Source organism: Hibiscus syriacus, unplaced genomic scaffold (assembly GCF_006381635.1).
Source record: "Hibiscus syriacus cultivar Baekdansim isolate YM2019G1 unplaced genomic scaffold, ASM638163v2 tig00110474_pilon, whole genome shotgun sequence".
In the NCBI taxonomy this organism is placed as follows: Eukaryota; Viridiplantae; Streptophyta; class Magnoliopsida; order Malvales; family Malvaceae; genus Hibiscus; species Hibiscus syriacus.
This window is the reverse complement of record NW_024062753.1, coordinates 440,377-453,224: the sequence shown is the minus strand read 5'-3', so window position 1 is coordinate 453,224 and position 12,848 is coordinate 440,377. Positions and strand designations below refer to the sequence as shown.

The 12,848-nt window shown below is 34.0% G+C and overlaps 1 protein-coding gene across 1 annotated transcript; it reads right to left on the bottom strand.

The window, feature by feature from the left end:
• Positions 1 to 66: 66 nt before the first annotated feature.
• Positions 67 to 2,096, bottom strand: LOC120127970 (transcription activator GLK1-like). The gene is made up of 6 exons (XM_039145759.1): positions 1,674 to 2,096; positions 1,401 to 1,541; positions 966 to 1,283; positions 840 to 887; positions 575 to 694; positions 67 to 490 (listed from the first exon to the last, which is right to left on the bottom strand). Exons 1-6 carry the CDS (start codon positions 2,079 to 2,081, stop codon positions 341 to 343), a joined length of 1,185 nt encoding a protein of 394 aa, XP_039001690.1. The 5' UTR covers positions 2,082 to 2,096; the 3' UTR covers positions 67 to 340.
• Between the last annotated feature and the right edge of the window lie 10,752 nt (positions 2,097 to 12,848).

The following is a 12,848-nucleotide window of genomic DNA, read 5'->3' as shown; positions in this document are numbered from 1 at the left end:
TATAGTTTTTATAATTAAAAAACAGTATTTGAAAAATATTTTAGTAAATGCAAAGGATCGCTATTCTTGTGGATAACCAATGAAGATTTCATTATCAAACATAAATCCAAATAAATAATCTCATTCATAAAACCATTACAAAAGATGGTTTTCATTACCAGACATGGATCGGCAACCTTAATTAATAAAGCTGTCCTCGCATGGGAACAAAACAATAACCAAGTTGCACTACAACTTCAGTCGGAAAAAGAAACGAAGGATTAGATTTTTACATTAATTTAACGTCGAGTAATGTCGTCGGATTTTAGGGTTTTCAGCCATCGGCGGAGTAGTGAGCGGGTCAAGCACAAGAGGGCGGTATCTTGGGGACTCCTTGACGTTGCAGCTCAGCCAAAACACCGTCCGTCGAGGGTGGTTTCAGCCCGATCGGAAGCGGCAGTGACGGTTTTGATAAAACGTCTCCGATGGCTGCATCGATGCTCTCTTTCGTCTGTTTCACAACGTTAACATGTATAAATATAAAGATTATTGCAACTTATATATAAATAAAAAAAATCTAACTCGGACTACTAACCGGATGAAAGTCGAGGCGAGGGTGGCAACCTAATTGTCCGGCCGTGGCGCCGATGCCAGTGTCCGCTTCGTACATTGCATGGCGAGGAGGAATGCCCGGGACCGGTACTGCACCATATCTCTGCATGTAAAACACCAAACTCACTGAATTAATAACATAATCATTTAATTACATATAATGTTATATACACGTGCATCGGTGTATGTATATATATAGGAAGACAAACAAGAAGAAAGAAAACAGAACTGAGTGATTATTGGTTTACCGTTGGCGGTGGAAAGCAAGGTGTTCCCGGGGCTTGTCCATTTGGAACCTAATGAATAAAAAACCACCACTTTTAGAAGCTAAAACTTTTATATATTTTTAGTTTGTACTGGGGGCAAGAGCTTACACGGCGGTGGTGCCAAAAACTGGGGTCTGCCGGTGGCGGAGGGCCCCAAGTAGGTTGTAGCGACGGTGGAGGGGACATTGTGTGTGGCGCTAGATGTTTTGGCCATAAGTGCAATAAAGATCGGTCCATGGTGGGATGACCCCAAACATGCAAAGGCCTAAAATGGTGGTTTTGGTGGTGCATGGGCGGAAAACCCGTTGTAGGTGGAAGGCAAAGGTTCATATCTTGCTTGGCTCCGCCGTAGTCTTGCCTCCTGTGGATCCAACTTGCCGCCTCTGCCTCACGAGCTAGTAAATGTTTCCGATGAGATCTATATTTCTGAGAAATTTAATAATGAATTCTTAAAATTTTGATCAATGAAATGCATGAAAAAAATAGTGTTCTTTTCCCAATAATTTATTAAGAAAAATGGGAAATAATGGTTAAATTATTTACTTGGAGATGGCTGGCGATGTTATGGCGAGTGAGACAATCGGTTCCCATAATCTCTAAAATTCTCGATGGCACCGCCTTATTGACTCCGAGCTGCTCCACCGCTTGCACGAATCTCCTGTGAAGGTCCGGCGTCCAATCCACCTTCAAACAATTCAAGAGATAATTAGTCCATGAAATATGTATTTTCTTATACATCGAAACGAATCGACTTAATTAAGATTTTTATGGCAATTCTACATCGAAATAAAAAATCTAAGTTGTAGTATTATTTACCTTCACTTTTCGGGTGCCTTGATTGTTGTTGTTATTCTTTGCTTTTGATGATGATTTTCTTCCCTTATAATCATCTTTGGAAGGTGCTTTAACTACTTTAGGTTTCTCTCTTTTGTTAACAATCTGGTGGCTAATGTTATCGCTGTTGTTACTCGAACTCGAAACTTTATTTTCTTCTTTTTTTGGCTTATCGGCAGACAATTCTGCAAGCATTTCGGGGTCCATCTCCAAATCTGGCAACATGTCGCCTTCGACGTCGATACCGAGAAAAAGATCTTCAAAATCGATACTCTCGAGTAGGTTCCCGTCGGCAAAATCTGGGAACTCTTCGGAACTGATAGTAAAACTCCCCATCTCTCCTTTGCTCTCATCTTTGCTTGTGTTCCTCAAAGGCGACACAGCCTGCATTAATTCAATTTTTTCGCTTCCCCGCTCAAAAGACTAAACAAAAAACTGCAAATGAAAGAAAATATCAAACTCAGAATTTATATATATATTGAATGAAAATTGGTGTAGACTATGAGGCTGAGTCAATCAAAGTGTTAGTAGAAATGGGATTTTTTAAAAATTATTTCCAGTTAGCTGTTGAACGGACGTGGAGAGAAGAAGGAAGTCGATAAATTTAATAAGTTGGTGTGGGGTTTATTGGCTGTTTGTTTACCGTGAAAATCTGGAAATTGAATGTGGAAAAGATGAGATACACACCACAACTTGGAGTGAGATGTTGGTAAAATATACTGCTGCAAAATGAGGCGTTAGCACTAACTGGAAAATATTAAATAAAATAATCAATCAGAATGATAACCGTGTCGTGGTAATCCACTGCCTTAGAAGCAAATTCGTCCCGATGTGTGTAATCGCTACAATGGACGAACAACCCCCTGAGGTTAACACGGCTCTCCAAGAATTCCGTACACCCGAAAACTGGAGTGAACTTGGTGGTATTGCTCTTCTCTCAACTCAAACAACACTCAAAAGAGAAGAGTGTTTCAAAGCAAATGTTTGCTTAGAATATATATCAAAGTGAATGAAATTGCCCTCTATTTATAGGCTAAATAGTGAAGGCAAAATAGTCACTTCCAAATCACAATTTAATTCTATTAAACATAGAAATAAAATCCTTTAAAAGAAGGTTACAAATTGAGCATTACCAACATTCCCCCACTAATGCAAAAGAATTCTTTCGTAAAGATGAGAGCCATGAAGTTAAAACATGAGAAGAGCAATAATGAGATTAGTTGCTTAAGCACTAGTGAACGTATCTGGAACTAGTACATAGTGATGATGAGCAATCCTTCTCTTAGATAAGTGAAACTAGTCTTGAACTTTCTAAGGTTGGGGTAAACTCATAACACACAGCTAACCCCTTCATCCACCAAAATCCTCGATGTGTCTACAAAAAATATATACAAAAACGTATATAGGTTTAGCCCTCTTTCCTCATGATTCTAATAAGTGTACTAGAAAAATGACCCAACGTTTTTCATAGAAGGTGGCTAATCTTTCTCACTTACGTAGGTTATTTCATTAGGTCTATCTCAACATAAACCACTCAATCTGAGCTATGAAATAATTAAGAGCTTTTATAATAGCTCAACCTCACAAAGGGTATGGTGACTTTCTTCAAGTTCATTAAAAATGAACCACCCAAACTCTGGGATAAGAAATCATTAAGAATAAATATTCAACCTCATAATTCGGTGAATTCAATATGTTCTTCTCACTAGGAACTCCCTGTAACACCCCCCAACCCGTATCCGACCAGGATACGAGTCCGAAGTGTCACATTGACTTTTCAAAAATTTATTCGTATAAAATAATGAGTAATTTAAAAACTTTTATAACATTTAAATTATTCAAAACATTTACAAAATTATTCAGAGCTTATACAATATATTCTTTTGATTACATGCCAACTAGAACTTTATATACAAAAATACATATTATTCACCTTTCTTCTGATCTGACATTCGGTATTTTACTTTTCTTTTCGCTTTCCAAACCTACGTGTGAAACAATCACACGCTAAGTCGATGACTTAGTGAGGCATATAAAACATATAATATTTCATATAACATAAAGCATACATAAACATATACCATCATTATCATAATCTCTATCAATATCATTAAGAAACACACATAACATCATATGGTTCATGTAACACATTTCAAACCACTTACCTTTTATAACCATTTATAAACCCATCGTATACATATCACATTCAGTATGCTTGTTTAATCACTTTATTAGCCCATGTACACTAGTGAGAACTTAAGGTATGTGAGTACATTGAGGTTGTGCACACATATGCTGTCACCACAGCTCGATCAATGTCCCGAAGTACCAGTCCATAGATTCCGAAGAACCTAGGTAATCAATCTATATGTCCCGAAGAACATAGGTAAACAGTCCATATGTCCCGAAGAACATAGGTAAACAGTCCATATGTCCCGAAGAACATAGGTAAACAGTCCATATGTCCTGAAGAACATAGGTAAACCCTCGACCCTTGGCATGCCAACTATACCCTAGCTCTCATATCACATAACATGGGCATTATCATTTAACAGTTCACATTACTTGTCATTTCTCTTCTGTCACATACCACATGTATGTGTAACCATGTATTCCATATCATATCACATGTTCATATAAGCTCATAGCTTCTTTCACATATACATGTAATCACTTAGTCTATTTTCATGTAATTCTTTTCACTTCTCATATGATTTTATATTCATATCTCACATAGTTCATATCACCTTGCATTGTTTCATATAAACATAGATGTCATATCTTGTTCGTATATATTTTCTATATACCTCATATATCTCATAGTTCTTTCACATAGCTCACTATCATATTTTCATATCATATATCTTATAATAGATTCTTATATCATCATTTGTTTCCTTTCTACCTATTCATAATCACATAACATATACAAAGCATATCATTATCTTTAGTCATGCATACATACAATCAATGTAATACAGATAATCACATATAATTATAACAACACATAATCATGTCCATGACTTCATGCATATTACTCTAGGAAATAGACTCATCGCAAGTCTTATTTCCATTAAACACTACATATCACTAGTATGCACTCACCTTGGCCTCACTAGTTAATTCCAATATCTTATCTTTCCCTTGATCGATCTTACTTGCCAAATGTTCCGGAATTGCTTTACGCGCAGAATCTACATAAATGTACATTTTGAGGCAATAATTAGATACCTACACCTTGTAATTGGATACTAGCAACTTAAACGAACTTATTAAACCAATATTTACAATTTTCCTTTAGGGGGAATCGATTCCCTCCTGTGGGGGAATCGGTTCCCCTATGAGATTCTAGAATTTCTGGTTCGCTTGAGGGGTATCGATTCCCCATTGAATGGGTACCGATTCCCCTTGCCCAGAAATCATATTTTCAGCACGAAATTTACTTCATTTCATTTTAAACACTTCATATTTCAACCTCTCTTATATACTAAACTCAAAAACACATACTTAAGCCCATTTGTACTCATTTAATCCATCTTAATTCTCAAAATCCTCTCCTCTTAATGAAATTCAAGAATTATACTCAATTTTCAACATGTTCTAAATTCCTTTCTATCACTCCAAATCTCTTAATTCAACTATTGACAAGTCAAATTCAACTTAAAATTCAACTTATCAACTTTATTTCAAGATTTCATTCAAAAACTCAAAATCTTTAATCTCCCTATACTTTTCATCTTGTTGTTTTATAACCAATTAAGTTTTCCTTAAGCTTAATTACTATCCAATGAACAACACCCAACCTTTAGTTGAACAAATAATCAACTAATGAAGAAACTTACCTTTGCGCTTGAGCTCTTACGGGAGGAGAAAGAAGAAAGGAAGAAGAGATGAAATGTTTTCATCTTCCACGTTTCAATCTCCTATTAAAGGGGATAAAAATATCTTTATTTTCAAATGACCATTTTGCCCTTTACTACTTTGGATAATTACTAAAAACTTCCAGGGATTATCTCCACATAAATCATTGAACTTTTCAACTTTTCCATTTTAATCACCAAATTCTAAAATTTTATAATTTAGTCACTAACCTATAATTTGGGATGTTACAAATCTCCCCTCCTTTAAAGAAAATTCGTCCTCGAATTTTCACTGCACACCTTGATAAGAATATGTCTGTTAATGTTCTCATGTTGTTTCCTTTACTTAATATTTCTTTCCCTTAGTTCTTCAACTACCCTCTTTTTTTTCTCTTTTTTTTACATCCTTATCATGCCACTTATCATATAACCAATAGCATCAGTTCTTATCACTCAAAATCATTAATCAATCAAATTCCTTATCAATCTTTAATTACCTTGCAGTAATAACCAACCTTTATTCCATCATCGCTTAATTACTTCTTACACTTTCTTAATACATATAAATTATTCTTTATTCCTCTGACTAAATCTGCTTGACCAAGAAACATAACCTTTATTTATTCAAAATCAAAATCTCCTTATACATAAATCATATATTTTCTTTCATGCTCACATATTCTTTTCCTCTCACTTGTACTAATCTCTGATTACTAATCTTTATCATCTCTTCACCACTTTGATAATCAACACTCCTTGCACATACCTTATTCTTCATAAAGTCCTTTTCAAATCATAATACACATATACTTGACTTCCTTCAAACATATTAATCCTTTACTCTTTCCGGTCGAAACTAACTCAGCATTAATTTATTTAACTCATTCAACTCACATTCTTACTCATTCACAATGCAATTTGCCTGGGTTCAAACTCAGGCATTACAATTTCCTTTATCTTATAAATCAATCATCAATGCACCTATTCTTAAACCCTTGCAAAACAGTACCTATATCACTTGATCCTTTTAAAATAATTTTGCTTTACCTATTTTCTAGCAGAACTTTTAATCCAATCCATTACTTTCCCTTCTAACTTAACTTCATATTCATTCTTAACTCCTTATTTAATCTTCCAGTACCAGACTCTACTATTCAAGCGTATCTGCCTTTCATCAAGTTTTGATCCTTTGCTATGGAATACAACTAATTCAAATCGAGTCTGTAATTGACAATCATAATCTATGTCTCTCTTCGATAATATCTATTTTTATGAGATACGAATTCTCTTAATTCTTCTGAGATCTCTCTAGATCTTTAATACAATTCATCACTTCTTGAAAAGAAAAAAAATTTAACATCAATAATATTCTTTTCGTCTAGGGACAAACCCTCCATACCTCACTTACATACATCATTTTTCCTTCAAATAACTTACAACAATTTCTTCAACTTATCAAACTATATTCATATCCCTACACGTTACGATTCCTCTGTTTTCAAAATCAAGCATTCTAACTTTCTCTGTCTTATAAACTGATTGTTGATATATTGATTCTTAAACTTTTCTATTACTTTATAACTTTCCTTAACCATATGAATTCTTATCTCATTCACTACGTCACATTTACATGGTCGAGATACACAACTATATCCATATCCGTTTCATATTCGGTTAACTTATCCTAATAATATCTTCAAATCCTTTAATTTCAATACACTTTTCGTCACATAAACTGGTTAGCCAACGCTAAGTCTTTTCATCTAGAATGCAAACCCTTATAATATCCACATTTTGCTTATACCCAGTATTATCTCTTTGTTTCAAATTCATCACACTAATTGCATTTATCTTATAAACTGGTCACTGATTCACTTATTCTTGAACTCTTCTACAATTCTAGCCACATCCTTAGATCTTTTAACTTTCTTATGGTGACACTTTCATTCATCGTATTTTATCTTATCTACGTAGTAACGAAACTTCTCAATTTAATTTCTCATCTTTGGAGAAATGAACACCTTCTAGCATTATCTTCATATCATTTATCCAAAGGTCTGTAACAACAGAACCTTTCTCAAATTCACCCTTGAACTCGGGTGCACTTAACTCTATTCGATACATTCATTCTATGAGTTAACAAAGTATACAATTTAAAACACATCAGAATATCATTTAACATCATGAATCATTCTCTAATCTTATACAGGCATTCCCTAAGGTTTTCGCTCTTCTCCCTGCCTGGCCAGGGCAGGTGAATGCTCTTACCTTCATGTCTATCGCCTTGTGCTTCACTTTGGAAGTTCTCATATATTCATGTGCTCATATCCTTACTTCTATCACATATCACGTGTGCATATGATCATCCAATTCATATCATATAACGTATGTCATTTGTATATGTTCACATATCATCTATCATATTATATAAACATTTATATATATCTCATAACTCATTCTCAGTATTCACTTATCTTATATAACATAACAATTTAACTCTATTAACAAGACAACACACTCCTTACCCTATCAGATCAGAATTTTTTTTTCACTTTATGTTGGCATGTACACTTTTTAAAACACTTTCGACTTCGTTTTTAGCCTAGAATCGGCTAAACCGTAGCTCTGATACCATTAAATGTAACACCCCCAACCCATATCCGACCAGGATACGAGTATGAAGTGTCACATTGACTTTTCAAAAATTTATTCGTATAAAATAATGAGTAATTTAAAAACTTTTATAACATTTAAATTATTCAAAACATTTACAAAATTATTCAGAGCTTATACAATATATTCTTTTGATTACATGCCAACTAGAACTTTATATACAAAAATACATATTATTCACATCTCTTCTGATCTGACATTCGGTACTTTACTTTTCTTTTCACTTTCCAAACCTACGTGTGAAACAATCACACGCTAAGTCGATGACTTAGTGAGGCATATAAAACATATAATATTTCATATAACATAAAGCATACATAAACATATACCATCATTATCATAATCTCTATCATTATCATTAAGAAGCACACATAACATCATATGGTTCATGTAACACATTTCAAACCACTTACCTTTAATAACCATTTATAAACCCATCGTATACATATCACATTCAGTATGCTTGTTTAATCACTTTATTAGCCCATGTACACTAGTGAGAACTTAAGGTATGTGAGTATATTGAGGTTGTACACACACATATGCTGTCACCACAGCTCGATCAATGTCCCGAAGGACCAGTCCATAGATTCCGAAGAACCTAGGTAATCAGTCCATATGTCCCGAAGAACATAGGTAAACAGTCCATATATCCTGAAGAACATAGGTAAGCAGTCCATATGTCCCGAAGAACATAGGTAAACAGTCCATATGTCCCGAAGAACATAGGTAAACCCTCGACCCTTGGCATGCCAACTATACCCTAGCTCTCATATCACATAACATGGGCATTATCATTTAACAGTTCACATTACTTGTCATTTCTCTTCTGTCACATACCACATGTATGTGTAACCATGTATTCCATATCATATCACATGTTCATATAAGCTCATAGCTTCTTTCACATATACATGTAATCACTTAGTCTATTTTCATGTAATTCTTTTCACTTCTCATATGATTTTATATTCATATCTCACATAGCTCATATCACCTTGCATTGTTTCATATAAACTTAGATGTCATATCTTGTTCGTATATATTTTCTATATAACTCATATATCTCATAGTTCTTTCACATAGCTCACTATCATATTTTCATATCATATATCTTATAATAGATTCTTATATCATCATTTGTTTCCTTTCTACCTATTCATAATCACATAACATATACAAAGCATATCATTATCTTTAGTCATGCATACATACAATCAATGTAATACAGATAATCACATATAATTATAACAACACATAATCATGTCCATGACTTCATGCATATTACTCTAGGAAATAGACTCATCGCAAGTCTTATTTCCATTAAATACTACATATCACTAGTATGCACTCACCTTGGCCTCACTAGTCAATTCCAATCTCTTATCTTTCCCTTGATCGATCTTACTTGCCAAATGTTCCGGAATTGCTTTACGCGCAGAATCTACATAAATGTACATTTTGAGGCAATCATTAGATACCAACACCTTGTAATTGGATACTAGCAAACTTAAACGAACTTATTAAACCAATATTTACAATTTTCCTGTAGGGGGAATCGATTTCCTCCTGTGGGGGAATCGGTTCCCCTATGAGATTCTGGAATTTCTGGTTCGCTTAAGGGGTATCGATTCCCCTATTGAATAGGTATCGATTCCCTTGAATGGGTACCGATTCCCCTTGCCCAGAAATCATATTTTCAGCACGAAATTTACTTCATTTCATTTTAAACACTTCATATTTCAACCTCTCTTATATACTAAACTCAAAAACACATACTTAAGCCCATTTGTACTCATTTAATCCATCTTAATTCTCAAAATCCTCTCCTCTTAATGAAATTCAAGAATTATACTCAATTTTCAACATGTTCTAAATTCCTTTCTATCACTCCAAATCTCTTAATTCAACTATTGACAAGTCAAATTCAACTTAAAATTTAACTTATCAACTTTATTTCAAGATTTTATTCAAAAACTCAAAATCTTTAATCTCTCATATACCTTTCATCTTGTTGTTTTATAACCAATTAAGTTTTCCTTAAGCTTAATTACTATCCAATGAACAACACCCAACCTTTAGTTGAACAAATAATCAACTAATGAAGAAACTTACCTTTGCCCTTGAGCTCTTACGGGAGGAGAAAGAAGAAAGGATAAAGAGATGAAATGTTTTCTTCTTCCACGTTTCAATCTCCTATTAAAGGGGATAAAAATATCTTTATTGTCAAATGACCATTTTACCCTTTACTACTTTGGATAATTACTAAAAACTTCCAGGGATTATCTCCACATAAATCATTGAACTTTTCAACTTTTCCATTTTAATCACCAAATTCTGAAATTTTATAATTTAGTCACTAACCTATAATTTGGGATGTTACACTCCCATTCAATATATCCTTCTCACTAGTAACTCTCAAACTCTTGGGTTTGAATTCATTAAGAGTTTAATAAAACTCATCATCTTAAACGGTAAGTTCATCTAGTCCTTCGCGATTAGAACTACCCACTCAACTCTGGGTTATGAACTTATTAAGAATAGATATTCAGCCAAAATCAGTAAATTCATCAAGTCTTTCTCACTAAGACCACCCAAATCCCTGGCTATGAATTTATTAAGAGCAATTAAGCTCATCATGGGCATGCACATTATTCATCATAGGGATAGGCAGTAGGAATGTGCACTACGAGTCTTTCCATGGTTTCGTTTGACCACATGGAACTTAGATAACTAAGTTGGGTATCCACCATGAATTCCTCAACCAATGGGCTTTAGACCCATCCCCCTCGACGAATCTAGGACCAATGATCTGCTAGGTTTATTTCCGACTTCACATACTCTAAAGAGAGCACTCAGTTCTTTATTAAGTGTCTAACTGATTCATGCCTTATGTGAATGTGTATTTTCTTACCATTGTATACATATCACAGCTTGTGAATCACACAACAAAGAAATCGGAGTAGTCGGTCTTCCCCATAACGAAATATATGATAACAAGCTTCTGAGCCACTCAGCTTCTTGCCCAGCTAGGTCAAGAGCTTTAAACTCTGACTCCATGGTAGAACGAGCAATACAAGTATGTTTTGATGATTTCCACGAGATTACTGCTCCACCTAAAGTAAAAACATATCCGCTCGTAGAGCTTATCTCATCATTATCAGAAACCTAGTTGGCATCACAATATCCTTCCAGTACCACAAGATAGCTAACAAACTCAAGTTTCCAATCCAAAGTACCCTTAAGATACTCCAGTAAGATTCTAAGAGCAATCCAATATTCACCATCGGATTATGAGTATATCTCACAACATAAGCAATATCAGGCCGAGTATAGTTCATTAAGAACATTAAGATTTCGATTAATTTAGCATATTCTGTTTGGGAAACGCTACTTCCTTTATTCTTAAAGAGATATATGCTAGTGTCACAAGGGTTCGAACAAGGACAACATCAAAAATGTCAAATTTCTTTAACACTTTCTCAAGATAGTGTGCTTGACTTAAAGAAAATCCCTTTTCAGTAATTTTGACTCCTAAAATTACATCAACTTCTCCCAGATCCATCATCTCAAATTTAGTGGACAAGAAACCGTTTGTTTTGTTAATGGACTCAATGTTAGAACTGAAAATCAACATGTTATCAACATACAAAACTTATGATGACGTAATCAGTATCAAACATCCTCGAATACACGCAAGCATCCGAACCATTCACAACAAAACCAAAACTAAGTATAGTTTTATGAAATTTCTTGTACCATTGTTCTTATATAGATCTCCTCATCTAGATCTCCTTTCAAAAATGCAGTCTTAACATCTATTTGATGTACTCGCAACTTATGAATGAAGACTAGTGCAAATAATGCACGGATCATTGAGATGTTCATAACGGGAGAGTAAGGATCAAAGTAGTCTAAAACAAACTTTTGAGTGAACCCTTTGACAACTAGCCTTGCCTTATACCACTGGATCAAACCATCTGGTCTCATTTTCTTCCGGAAGATTCATTTGTTATAGATTGGTTTAAATCCTCTAGGCAAGTCAACTAATTCTCAAGTATGATTAGACATTATCGATTTTAGTTCATCATTAATAGCGATTTTCTAGAACTAGTATCGATATATCTTATAGCCTTTTAAGATCCTCTTATAATATTTAAGCTATATGATCAGAAACAGAGTCTAAATCATTTATATCATAATAAAGGAAGTAATAAAATTTGGTCCAAATAGCCTTTTACTTCTTCTAGTCTCGAAATCAATTTCTTGAGAAGACCTAGCAGGAATACTAGAAGAAATTGATAGAATATTTTCTATTTAAGTTTATGCATTTAATCTACATTTTAAGACACCCCCACATTCCTAACATTTTAGGATATCCATAAGTGTCTTGTAAAACGTGTAAACAAATACTCAATCATACTAGAGTAAAGTTTGTTATGAGTTTTAGCCATAAAACTATATTTTAACAAACTCAAGTTTTGTTTACACATAATTCTCAAAGTTTTGAGAAGTTACAAATCATTAAGATTAAAATACATAAATCAATATGAATTTCTTTATGACTTTTCCTCATTCAAAATGAATTTCGATTTTTTCTTAACATCAGAAAAAATGATCTCAA

Bases quoted from the DNA above. Each gene is read 5' to 3' on its own strand.
- LOC120127970 (XM_039145759.1), bottom strand. From the start codon at position 2,081: ATGCAGGCTGTGTCGCCTTTGAGGAACACAAGCAAAGATGAGAGCAAA. The intron at 888-965 runs GTAAGCTCTTGC...TTTATTCATTAG, and splicing joins GTTTTTGGCACCACCGCCGT to GTTCCAAATGGACAAGCCCC. The intron at 491-574 runs GTTAGTAGTCCG...GTTGTGAAACAG, and splicing joins CTCGCCTCGACTTTCATCCG to ACGAAAGAGAGCATCGATGC.